Here is a 13,956-nt window from a genome sequence, read left to right as displayed (position 1 = left end):
ATAAAAATCAACCAAAATCCAGCGAAATTTGCAGGATTTTGCGAATGTTCTTAGAGAAAATATTAGAAGTTTTACTGCTATATATGTAATCACTTTAGATATTTTTAGGATTTTTTTTTGAAGATTTGTACTCATTTTTAAAAAATATTTACAAGAATTTTCTTGCCATTTTTTGAAAATAAAACTGTTAAGGAATTACTGGAATTTTCTTCCTGAAGGTTTAGCAAATTTTCAGAAATGTGGAGAATTTTTTTCCTGAATTTTTGGACTTTTTTCAGACGAGGAAACAATATTTTTTGGTGCCTGTAAATGAGGACAGCAGGAGGGTTACATTCTATAACTCTGGCTCGACTCAGTCCAAGTAAAAGGATGTTTCATTTCATTTTACTGGAAATAAGCTCACTCCAGAGAAGCACTTCTCCTCTGAAAGTTTGTTTGTTTTCATTCATTCATTTGTAAAACAAAAAAAAAGTTTCTTGTAAATACAACAGTCACCAAACACGAATGAAAGGGAGCAGAAAGAAGACGAGTCTTATGATGTCTACCCCTTTATCCCCAGAAATCAATTACAAAAAAGTGAACTTAAAGTCATTGATTTGACAAGATTTGGTCAAAAACTGTCACAAAAATGCAATGTCACAAACCTGAACAGCAAGCAAAACGAAAAACCTTTAGTCACACCTGGAAGGGCAGCACATTTTTGATTTACACCGAAACAGCAGAGGATGCAGAGCCGATAAAAGGTGGAACATTTGACTGAAACACTGCAGAATTTACAGACGACGCCACCACGTCAGCCGCACAAAAACCACTCGGCCTGCTGTCATGTGCGTGTTTGCACGTGTCCCGTGTTACCTGAGAAGTTTGTGAGGGCATCTTTACTGCTGTTGGTTTCAGCGATGGCACGTCTGAACTGCTCCAGGATGTTGTTGAGTTCAGACGAGCGCTGCAGCGTCCTGTGCTCGGCCACACGAAGGCGTTCTTTCAAAGCGTGGAACTCCCGCTGATACGCTATCAGCTTCTCTACAAGGAAAAGGAAAAGAGGGTACATTAGCAGGTTGGTCTGTAATTAAAGACGTCACAGTCGGATACTTTAAGCCAGGGGTGTCAAACATGTGGACCGTGAATTTTGTGAATGTTCGTAAAGAGTTTTACTGATGTATGTAATCACCTTAGATATTTTTAGGATTTTTTTGGGGAAGAATTTTACACATTTTTTGAAAACATCAACAAGAATTTGAGGGACTTTTTTTAAATAAAACTTTTAAGGAATTATTGGAATTTTCCTCCTGAAGGTTTTGCAAATTTTCATAAATTTGGGGATTTTTTTGCTGAATTTTTTGGATGTTTTTCAGACAAGGAAACAATATTTTTTGGTGCCTGTAAATGAAGACAACAGCAGGGTTAAATCAGACTCGAGCTCATTTTCCCTCCTGGTTCCGGTTGGCCACAGACCGACAAACTGCACTGAGGTTCTTGAGAGAAGACGGTCTCAATCCGGTCTCAAACAACCTCTGAAGCTCGATTCCAACTCAACCAAGTGCAAGTTTGAGTTTCTCGGCTCTGGTATCTAGGTGGGCTTCCAGGATGTGACAGAACACACAAACTGGAGCAGCTGGCGTAGATGTAGTAGTAAGAGCAGCAGGCAACCTGAGAATGAACCGAACTGTAGTAATGTTTACCTCACAGATCCATGTATTAGTCCAGAATGCAGGACTTCTGGCGGTGCGAGCTTTCGACTTTTGCTTCAGCCCCAGACACAATAAAGCATTCTCCCGTGGTTTGTAATCGTGCATTTTGGTTTATTTAAGTTTTACAAACTCTTCAACTAACTCAGACCAGAGCAAACAGACTTCAGGTGCAAATTCGTCTTTTTTTCCTTTCCAGTTACACAATCAACCCCTGAAACGTAAAGTGATTAACATTTAGGCATGCTACCACCCACCTACACATTGTAGTTGACCCAATTGCCCCCCAGGGCAGGACAATGTGCCCCCCCACGCTGCAAACACTGCTCAGGAACGACAAGAGGAACACAACAAAGAGCCCAACGAAGCTCCCCAGATCTCATGTAGCATTCACAGGACGTGCCAGAACAAGTCCAATCCAAGGAGGCTCCACCGTGAAATACACAAACCCGAAGGATCCCCTGCTAATACCCCCAGACACTCCCAGAGGCCCGGTGGAAATGCCCCGACAGAGCTGCACTGGTGGCACGAAAGGAAGCAACAAAAACAAGAATCAGTGTATCGTCGTTTTATCGTGTCGTCTGTGAATTATTGGATAAAGTGCTCTGGAAATAGTTAAAATAACAAGTACTGGAGGTCGTTAGAAATAATCACTGCAAGTCCCAGTGTCAGTCTCAGTAGCACAGACTTGACTTTGTTCCAAACTTTAGGAGCTTACAGGGAGACAGTGGGTTTGGCCTGCCTCTGATCTTCCTCCTCTGGTAGATTTATTGTGCCCTTTCACGGAGTCCTTCACTGCTACCAAACCCAGACTCGCTTTATCTTTCCCTCTCCATCACTGCTCTGACTGAGCTATTGTCCACCACAGAATCTGTGTTGTTCCTCCCGAATGTTGATCTCTAAGACACACAGACAGCTGCTGTCATTTGGCCCGACGCTCACGAAAAGGGCAGCTTCAAAACTAAGACGAGACTTTCATCTTCACATCAGTGCTTTGATTGTAGGACTCCAGGTCTGCTGAGTTAAAACCACACCTGCAAACCCTCAGAGCAAAGAAAAGGACACACATCGAGCACGGCAGGAAGAGGAACAACAAACTGATACGGTTTCTCTTTAACTGTACATTTCCCGTGCAGTACACTGCAAAAACGCTAAATCTTACCAAGTCTATTCATCTTATTTTTAGTCAAAACGTCTCATCCCACTTGATTCAAGATAAATTCATTTACCAAGTGATATTTCAGCAAGATGGAGGGACTTGTTTTAAGGCCCCGTCCACACGAAGACGAAACGCTGCGCAGTTTCAAAAACGATCGCCATAAAGACGAAGGCGTCTCAGAAATTGTGTGCGTCTACATGAATGCACTCGATACGCATGGAAACGCTGTAAAACACATGCCAGACCTCTAGGGGCGCTGTAACGATATGACGGAAACACGCAAACAGAAGAAAAAAAACTGTGGGAACGCGGACTTGCGGCAAAAGTTGTAAGCAGAGAGCTTCATCAGCACATTTGCTACACTGTACGCCGCCATTGTTGTTGTCGTGGTTGTGTGTGGCGCATGCGTGTCAATGAAGATACGAAACTATGACGCAAGCGTTTCTGAAAAGCAGCGGATCGCCCGGACACACGGAGCTGCATAAACGGCGTTTCAGAGTCTTTCCACTCTGGAACCCGTTTTCAAAAATGATTATTTACAGACCTCCAAAACGCCGTCTTCGTGTGGATGATGCGCTTATGCGTTTAGACCTCGTTTCGTCTTCGTGTGGACGATGCGCTTATGCGTTTAGACCTCGTTTCGTCTTCGTGTGGACGATGCGCTTATGCGTTTAGACCTCGTTTCGTCTTCGTGTGGACGATGCGCTTATGCGTTTAGACCTCGTTTCGTCTTCGTGTGGACGGGGTTTCAGACAGTACATCTGAAATTTATTGTTAAGTCAAATAATCTTGAAATTATCTTGTTTTGAGTTGAATTTTACAAGAAAACTCAAAATAAGTTTAACCCTCGTGTCGTCCAGCGGGTCAAATTGACCCGTTTTAAAGTTTGAAAATGTGGGAAAAAATATAAATTTTTACAGTGAAACTTCTGATGTCCACATTTTCAACATTTTTAGGAAATCTGAATATTTTTTGGTGGAAAAAAAGAAATGTTAAAAATGTTTAAGAACATTCACATAAAAAATAAACCAAAACTCAGCAAATTTTGGTTCATTTTTATGTGAATGTTCTTAAAGAAAATAGAAGTTTTACTGATATGTATGCAATTACTTTTTTTCTTTTCAGTTTGAGAGGGGCATTTTTTTCAGTGTAGGTGGTGAAACTGTGGGCGTTTTCTCGTGTATCAATCATCAGTTTCACTTTCAAGAAGGGCATTATCTGATCAGTGTGTTAATGCCAAAGAACAGTGGGCAGAATTTGAATCTTCTGGCATTTCAGGTAAGAGTCACTCCCATTATTGAGAAATAAAAGGCCTGTCGCTCAAGCTCAGAAACAAAACGGGTCAATCAAGTGGCATCACTATCAAATTCAAGAAAAGGGTGTAACCGTGCACCAAGTTCACAGCTCAGAGTGAATATCAGGACTGAAGTCAAGGTTTGGAGCAGAGAAGACAAAAAAAAACCCCAGAGCTTCTTTCTTTTTCTACTTAAATTTTCAAAGAGCAAAGATCTTCATAAGTACCTAATTGTCCACAGTCATACATAACAGTGAAGACCTCAAACATTGCACGCTATCAACAGGAAAAAGCTCTCATAAAGCAGGAAAGTGTCCATGAAGACAGGTGCAGCATTTTTTTATAGAACTTAGTTTAACCAGCAGTGCAATTTCAGCTTCAAGAAACTGCACAATTGTTGGTGTAGAAGAACAATTTGTGCTTGGCTCAGCGTGAGCTCCGTACGGCAGAAAGCCGATGAATCGCTCACATTTATTAAAAGTGGTAAAGTATTTTCCCAGTTGGTGAGCTGCCAAAACGCTCCAGGGGAAACTGCCGAATGTTTGATCTGGGAGCGCAGGTTTCTCAATACGCACAGAACATCTGTAACCTGCTCACAGGACGTACCAAAGTGACAAAACAGAGCCGAACATCTCACAGCGAACGGTTCAGGTGAATGCTGGTGAATGGTGAGCACACCTGACTGGTCCACAGCCTCTGGACCAGGAGAGCCAAATTTATTCTAGTTCAGGTTCAGCATTCAGCCCAGCTTGATCTCCAGTGAGCTGAACCAGTAAAACCACAGCATAATAACCTATAAATAACCACAACTCCTGATGGTTCCTTTGTTTTAGAGCAAAAAGGTTCATTCTGAATATGTCCACATTTAAGGAACTATATTTTCACTAAACATCATGAACAACCTGAAGTTTATGAAGAAAAAGAAGCTCAATTTCATCAACATTCATCCTCAGTTTATCATTTCCACATTACAACTTCCAGATCACAGAGTGTCTACAAAAGAACACAACGTTTAGTCACCTGGAACTGAACCACAGAGGATTTTACTTTAAAAAACACACACAAAAAACAACAAATACAAGACAAAATATTACAAAAACGAGACACGCAACGCCAAAACTCAGACATAAAATGACAAAAAATGAGAGAAACGACACAAAACAATAAAAAGACAAAAAATTAGACAGAAAAGTTCAAATCGACAAAAAAACGGACACAAACGAGACCAAAAAAAAATGACAAAAGTGAGAAACAAAAAGACAAAAACGGTTCCCAAAACAATGAATAAAGCAAAAAAAAAAAAAGAAGAGACAAAAGGGAAACATAAAACAACAAAAATGATAAAAGTAAGCACAAAAAGACAAATATTACAAACATGAGACACAAAATAACAAATGAGCAATCTACTATTTTACTTTAGGTTGATCTGTAATTAAAGACGTCACAGTCGGATACTTTAAGCCAGGGGTGTCAAACATGTGGCCCAAGAATTTTGTGAATGTTCTTAAAGAAAATACTCCAAGTTTTACTGATGTATGTAATCACTTTAGATATTTTTAGGATTTTTTGGGAAGATTTTTACACATTTTTTGAAAATATCTACAGGAATATGAGGGATTTTTTTAAATAAAACTTTCAAGGAATTATTGGAATTTTCCTCCTGAAGGTTTTGCAAATTTTCATAAATTTGGGGACTTTTTTTGCTGAATTTTTTGGATGTTTTTCAGACAAGGAAACAATATTTTTTGGTGCCTGTAAATGAAGACAACAGCAGGGTTAAATCAGACTCTAGCTCATTTTCCCTCCTGGTTCCGGTTGGCCACAGACCGACAAACTGCACTAAGTTTCTTGAGAGAAGATGGTCTCAATCCGGTCTCAGACAACCTCTGAAGCTCGATTCCAACTCAACCAAGTGCACCACAGAGGATTTTACTTTAAAAAACACACATAAAAAACAGCAAATACAAGACAAAATATTACAAAAACGAGACACGTAACGCCAAAAATAAGAAATAAAATGAGAAAAAATGAGACAAAGGACACAAAACAATAAAAAGACAAAAAAAATTAGACAGAAAAGTTCAAATCGACAAAAAAACGGACACAAACGAGAAAAAAATTGACAAAAGTGAGAAACAAAAAGACAAAAACGGTTCCCAAAACAATGAATAAAGCAAAAAAAAAAAGAGACAAAAGGGAAACATAAAACAACAAAAATGTGACACAAATGATAAAAGTAAGCACAAAAACACAAATATTACAAACATGAGACACAAAATAACAAATGAGCAATCTACTATTTTACTTTATAATCAAAATGATCTAGAAATTATTTATAGTTTTATAATTTACAATCTGCAGTTAATGTCTTCTCTGTAATTTTTTACACTCTGAGGGCCGGATTGGACCCTCTGGAGGACCAGTTTTGGCCCACGGGCCTCATGTTGGACACTCCTGCTCTGAATGAGACTGAAAAATCCATTAAATAATTACAGCTACCTGAGGTCTGGACTATATCTATAAAATCTCATTATTCTTCTCGGCTCTCCAGAACATGAGCGGTGGGGGAAGGGCTAAGTGGCTGTGAGCTTCACAACGTCTCCTCTCCTTTCCGTTAGCATCCAGCCTCTTCTCTTCACACCGTTGTTCATATTTCAGTATTTTTAGAGGCCTATATATGCCAGTGCTCTGTGGCGTTCCTGCTTTAATCCTGGCATACACCTCTGTTCTGCTTTCACAGCCACCGCCCTCCTGAGATGTTCTGTCCTTATGTGTCATCCTCCATTCTATTGTGTAGTTTATTTTATTTATTAATGAGCTATGTAGGAGGAATGAGGGGGTGGATGCATGCTGGACATTCAACAGAAAGCCTTCATAACAAACACACTCAGGCCTCATATTCACTGACAAACAAAAAACATGTTAAGACTTTACTACTACTAATAAAATACAGTACTTGAAGGTGGTGCTTTAATTCTCATATTCCTAGAGATGCTTTAACCCTCGTGTCGTCCTGCAGGTCAAATTGACCCGTTTTAAAATTTGAAAAGGTGGGAAAAAAAATAATATTTTCACAGTGAAAGCTTCCACGTTTTTGGGAAATCTCTGAACATTTTTAGTGCAAAAAAAGAAATGTTGAAAAAATGTTTCTTTAAGAATATTCACATAAAATTAACCAGAATCCAGCGAATTTCACTGGATTTTGGTTGATTTTTCTGTGAATGTTCTTAAAGAAAATATTAGAAGTTTTACTGATATATATGGAATCACTTCAGATATTTTTAGGATTTTTTTTGGAAGATTTTTTACTCATTTTTGAACACATTTACAAGAATTGTTTTTGCCAAATTTGGGGGACTTTTTTTAAAATAAAACTTTTAAGGAATTATTGGAATTTTCTTCCTGAAGGTTTTGCAAATTTTCAGAAATTTGGGGAAGTTTTTTGCTGAATTTTTGGATTTTTTTCCAACAAGGAAACAAATTCTTGGTGTCTGTAAATGAAGACAGACGAGTAAAGACGCTTTAAGAAGACTGCTTTTGGTAGTGTCTTAATATATTTCACGTCTGTGGACCATCCAGGTCATGATGATCTGAAGAGCTTCAGTAGACGGCAACTGGACTTCTTCTGTGTTTCTTTCGCCCAAGAGGCTTCTTCAGTTCTAAGTGGCTTAATACATTTTCCATCTCTTCTTTGCTCGAGTGTTTTATTTTTGTCTAATTCCTGTAAAAAACATCTGCTGAATTGCTTTTCCCAGGAAACAGGAACTTGGGTCTCAAGAACAAGTGTTAAAGTGTTTATGTCTGGATTGATTTTACAAATCTTCATTCATTCTTGGTTTCTGCACATATTTCACGGCTTACAACACGTATAGCACTTTCAATTCAGACCGTTTTAAAATATACTGTATAAATAAACATGATTTGATGTGATTAAAATCACAACTAAAACCTTGCATGGTGACTTTTTTTTTACTTTTATTTCTTTTAGATGTTATATTTAGCGCCGTTTTATTGCGGTTTATCCCTCCCTGTGGAGGACCGCTTTTGGTCCACGGGCCGCATGTTTAAAACCTCTGCTGTGGTGTTTTTAAGTTATGATCTTGTTGTTTAATGTGAAGCACTTTGGTCACCCTTTGGGCTGTTGTAAAGGACTATACAAATAAACTTTGATTACCTGGATCAGTCGTATTTTTGACACTCCTGTTATCCTCATTTACGTCACCAAAAAATACAATAAAAATAGTCTGAAAAAATCCCAAGAAAATCTACAAAAATACCCCAAATTTTTAAAAATTTGCAAAATCTTCAGAGACAAAATTCCGTAAAGGTTTCCCTTAAAAGTTTTATTTTTAAAAGAAATCTTCAAATTTGGCAAGAAATAAAAAAATTCAAAAATAAAAATTTAAATATTTTCAAAAAAAGAATAAAAATCTTCCAAAAAAAATCCCCAAAATATCTAAAGGGATTACATATATATCAGTTAAAGTTCTAATATTTTCTTTAAGAACATTTTGGGGAGGGAATCAACCAAAATCCAGCAAAATTTTCTGGATTTTAGTTGATTTTTTCCCAAATGTTCTTAAAGAAACATTTCTTTTAACATTTCTTTTTTCCACTAAAAAATGTTTAAAAAAATTTCCCAAAAATGTGGAAAATGTGAAAGTTTTCACTGTGAAAATATATTTTTTTCCCACATTTTCTAACTTTAAAACGGATCAAATTTGACCTGCAGGACGACACGAGGGTTAAAGCATCCAAAATGAGTGGTTTTATAAAACATGCAGCTCGAAATGTTTTTCATTTAGACACTCAGCGCTCTGATATCTACAGATGCATTTATAGCTACATAATAACTGTCCTCACCTTGACTTCAGTTACAGTAACTGAAGCATCTGAAGGCTGAATATGTGAGACAGATTCACACTCTGAGCCTCCAAATCTAAATTCTGAATGAATTTCAAAGTTTAAGTGAGGGCGAGGATAATCGTAGCGCTGAGAATTACTTAACAAAAATCCAGCCCTGAACTCGGCGGAGCGCTGAGAGTTTTATCAATCCATCAGCTCATCAGAAGCCTCCCAGCAGTCTCGTCCTTGACCTCGTCCTCGGTGCTGATGATGCTGCTGACGGCGGCTTGGTGAGTGCTGATGAGGGACTTGTGCAGTTTATGTCTGCATGACATGATATGCAGATGTCCTGTTACAGCTACATTCTGCTTTTCAGGCACATTTTCACTTTGAGGCACACAACGGTCCAATTTAACAATCAATCTACCTCAAATGACATCCAAACAAGCAATTAGGAAATCTCTGCGTGCAGCACGTACCGGCAAACAAGCAGCTCTTGTAAACTGGAGAAAGAATCGGCTAAAAACCGCTTTTGTGAAAATGCAGTGAATCATACAAGCTCAGCTGAATTTTTACTAGAGGTGCAGATGACTCTACAGCAGCTGTTCAGAGGAAATTGTGTTTAAAGGGTCATTTAACTCAATTACACACACATGCAGAAACAGAAGATATTCCACTGCAGCCACAGATTTTGCTTCATCTGCTGGTGTTCAGAGATATCCTCATTGGGGATCACTGGAAATAAACGATGATTTTGTGTGGGACCTATGAGACCAAAATGCGCCTTTACAGAAACAGTGTCCCTGGTAATAATCTGCAATCATTTACTGGAACTACTTCCTACTCGCTCTGACTCTTATTAACCGATCTGACATGTAATATCCTGATGTGCTGGTGGATAATAAGCCACATGTTTTCCCAGAAAAGCAGCATCCTGTTGTCGAAATCAGCATTCTGCCACAGAACCAGGAGCAGCGCGCCACCGGCCAGTTTTCAGCCACTAATCTACCTCGACAGCCCTTCAGCTCTTATTCATATTTTGCCATACAACCAACCCTAACAATCTGGACAGTCCTTAGTAGCTGAAAAGCATGTCCACATTCATTATGCATGTATGAAGCCCCCCAAGTGGTGCAGCTGCTGGCCATGTGATTCTACACTGCAGCTGCTTTGTGCAACACAAAACGTTTAACCGGGCTCTTAAACGGAGAGCAGAGCGTGTTGGCGTTTAGCGAGCAGATGCCAAAGATGACAGATATTCCAACATTAACTTAAAACACCTTACAGTCTTCAAACAGCTCAGAGTTTAGCCGCTTTATCATGTGTGAGACGTTTCCACACCCGCAGGTTAAAGTAAAGATCCAAACACTAATCATTCAAAAAGTAAAATAGTTAATGCCAGTTTTTGGTTCACATCTTCCAGCACTCCTCTTAAAACGAAAAAACAAGCACAGCGACACACATAAATAATACTGCGCACGCACAGAGTAGTAGTATTGATTTTTGGTGGTATTTTCCTGACAAGAAGTGCAAGTCGATCCATGAGCGGGCAACTGATATTCCCTGAACGCTTCCAGGTAGTTTGCAGACAGAAAATGCGCACCTTCATCCCATTCTGTCCCTTTATTTTTGAACGCCGCCGCAGAGCTTTCACTTCACTAAACCCTCCTGTTGTCTTCATTTATGGGCACCAAAGAATATCATTTCTCTGTCTGAAAAAAAAAAAATCAATCAGCAAAAAAAATTCCAAAATTCCTGAAAATTTGCAAAATGTTCAGGAAGAAAATTCCAACAATTCCATAAAAGTTTCCCTTAAAACAATCTCCCATATCTGGCAAGAAAATTCTTGTAAATATTTTCAAAAAATGAGTAAAAATCTTCCAAAAAAAATCCTAAAAATATCCAAAGTGATTCCATGTATATCAGTAAAACTTCTAATATTTCCTTTAAGAACATTCACATAAAAAATCAGTGAAATTCACTGGATTTTGGTTGATTTTTATGAGAATGTTCTTAAACTTTTCTATCATTTGTGTCTTTCCACCAAAAAATGTTCACAGATTTCCCAAAAAATGTTGAAAATGTGGACATTTTCATAGTGAAAATATGTATTTTTTCCCCACATTTTCCAACTTTAAAACGGGTCCATTTTGACCTGCAGGACGACACGAGAGTAAAAGTGAAAACAAAAAAAGATTGTGGGGGCAATAAGTGGGGAAGTATCAGGAAAAGCCTGGCTAATGTTTGGCCCCTCGGCAACTGTCCAAACCAGATTGTTAGTTTTGCTTCCTCTCCATGGGCTCCCTGCTCCTCCTGACCTCCACCCACCGCTCATCTTCTCCTGTGCTGGAAGTCGTGATAAGCTCCCGTTTGTCTTTGTGGCAGGGCGTAATGTCTGACAGCACCGAGCTGAAAGCCTGGCCCTGCTTGGCTTCCTTCCACTCCTCTGGCTCCACTTGGCTGCTGTGAGGCTACGATCGGCCAGGGACAGCTCTCTTTTTTGGAAACTTCACTTTCAGCGACGTCCCCGATCAATCGTTTAATGATATCCAGCGGGACCCAGAGCTCAGAGTCCATTAAAGGCTATTTTTAGGGCCGACGGATTTGCTGATTCTCTGATTAGTTGACAGGCACAGAATAATCTGCTATTTAATCAAGTAAGAATGAAAAAACACTTGCTTGCTGTTGCTTCTGACATGTTAGGATTTAATGCCATTCCTGGTCTTTAAAATGTTAAACTGAATGTTTTTATGCTGAGTATTCTAAACAGTATTTATACATTTATTATAAAGGGCACTTTACACTACAATGGTATAATAAGCAGAAAAATGAATAAATTAATCATTAAAATGTCAGCACATTAATTAATCAACAAGGATTATAGAATAATAATATATTGATGTAGTTACATGAGGTGATTTCAGTGCATTGTGTTGCATACTACCTGTAAGAAAGTAGGTGAAATCTGCCCTTACATAACAACCTAAAGCCCAAGTTGAACATCTGTGTGGCCACAAGGATGAACGGCACATGTGGAGCTCTTATTTTGTAAATTCCTCTGAGGTATATGGGTCATTCCATATCATTTCAACCAGTGGTCCCCACCTGACCCTCTCAGATTTTGGTAAGTTTTTACATACATTTAGTACATTATATATGAAGGGAAAATCCAAAATTTGAATGCTTTATTGTCATTAGTTTCAAAGTTACGGCCATTTGAAGTAGGTAGGGGGTACCCTATTATTGCAGCCAAAATTAAGACTTGAAATTTTCGACCATTTTCAGACTTCTATAACTTCTGAACAACAAAAGACAGAGATCTGAAATTTTCAGAATCATTTCACAGTGACCTATAGTCCTCAGAAATGTGAAAATATTTACTTTATATTTATAATTGCATGTTACAGAGAATGACAAAGTTGCGATTTTATCCATCACGAACTTCTAAACTGCTACATTTGGCCCCCCATTACACAAAAACTAATGATCATATCCATTAGAGATTTTATGTGGTATAATTTGGCTATCTAAGGATTGGAGCTGTATAAAATGAAAGTGCTATGGTATGTAATGTATGACATATGAACAGCTAAAAATCAAAAATATCGACCGACCTTCAGATTCAAAGGTCAACATTAAACATAGAAGGGTTTATAGAAGCAAGTTGTGCTTGGTGTCAAAATTTAGGGAAATTCCTGTAATTTCACATGATGTCTTTTATTTTGATACCACCCATCCCACATGCTGATATTGACCTTTGAATCCGAAGGTCGGACAGATATTTTTGATTTCATATGGAATGACCCATATGTTAAGGCTGAGGAACCAATCTAAAACCTATCAAAGGTCAAATCTGCCCCAACAGACCATTTTAAAAGATGTACTGTGCTACAAACATAGGAACAACCTTCTCTAACCATAGGGGAACATGCTTTCTTGCTTGTTTAGCATCAATTGCAGCAAAAATTACTTCTTTTACCACAAAAATTGCGGACTTGGAGCAAAATCTCTCAAAATATTACGAGGACTGGCCCGAATAGTGGTTTCTGGCTCTATTAAAGCCGAATATCCAAATATTCGTTCCGCCCTGTAACGTCCGCGGCTTGTGGCGTAGACAGCCCGAATATTCGGATCCGTTCGTCTGGTCTCCCAGGTCCAAATTTTGCCTTTGTTTTGTCTTCTAATATTCAGATACCAAAATTAATATCCGGATACCGCCATAACGAACGAATATTCGGATAATCGGGTCCAGCCCTAATTATTACGAGATAATCCACATGTACAGACCCGTCCCAGTGTATGCAGAGGGCTTAAACGACAGATTGTTCAATAGAGTCCAACAATCACCATCTCTTTTCCCTCCATACTGAGGGCAAATTGTGTTGCTGTCTGAGAATTCAGTCCGGAAGCAAATGAAGAGAACGTATGAATGAATGGAGAGCTTTGTGGGACGGAGGAAGTGAAAGGAATCACGAGGAGGGACACAACAATGATTGCTAACTTATTAACAGCAGAGGACGTCTGTTTTAACCCTCCTGTCGTCCTGCAGGTCAAAACTGATCCGTTTTAAAGTTTGAAAACGTGGGAAAAAGAACATATTTTCACAGTGAAACCTCTGGTGTCCACACTTTCAACATTTCTGGGAAATCTTTGAACATTTTTTGGTGGAAAAACAGGCATTTGTTAAAAATGATTCTGAAGAACATTCACAAAAAAATAAACAAACATGTTTTTGTGAATGTTCTGAAAGAAAATATTAGAAGTAGATATTTTTAGGATTTTTTGGAAGACTTTTACACATTTTTTGAAAATATCTGCAAGAATTTTCTTGCCAAATTTGGGAGATTTTTTTTAAAAATTAAACTTAAGGAATTATTGGAATTTTCTTCCTGAAAGTTTTGCAAATTTTCAGAAATTTGGAGAATTTTTGGGCAGAATTTTTGGATTTTTTCAGACAAGAAAAACAATAT

The 13,956-nt window shown here is 38.4% G+C and overlaps 1 protein-coding gene across 1 annotated transcript in view; it reads right to left on the bottom strand.

Moving 5' to 3' along the window:
* mgat4a (alpha-1,3-mannosyl-glycoprotein 4-beta-N-acetylglucosaminyltransferase A) overlaps positions 1–13,956 on the bottom strand; it is a 51,613-nt gene that overhangs the window by 28,861 nt on the left and 8,796 nt on the right. Inside the window, exon 2 of the mRNA XM_051958500.1 lies at positions 856–1,023. Within this exon, the coding sequence (XP_051814460.1) occupies positions 856–1,023 (168 nt within the window). The remainder of the gene's footprint in view (positions 1–855; positions 1,024–13,956) is intronic.

The sequence above is a fragment of the Acanthochromis polyacanthus genome, chromosome 14 (genome assembly GCF_021347895.1).
Source record: "Acanthochromis polyacanthus isolate Apoly-LR-REF ecotype Palm Island chromosome 14, KAUST_Apoly_ChrSc, whole genome shotgun sequence".
Classification (NCBI taxonomy): domain Eukaryota; kingdom Metazoa; phylum Chordata; class Actinopteri; family Pomacentridae; genus Acanthochromis; species Acanthochromis polyacanthus.
The sequence above is the reverse complement of the archived record's forward strand: the minus strand, read 5'-3'. Positions and strand labels throughout refer to the sequence as shown.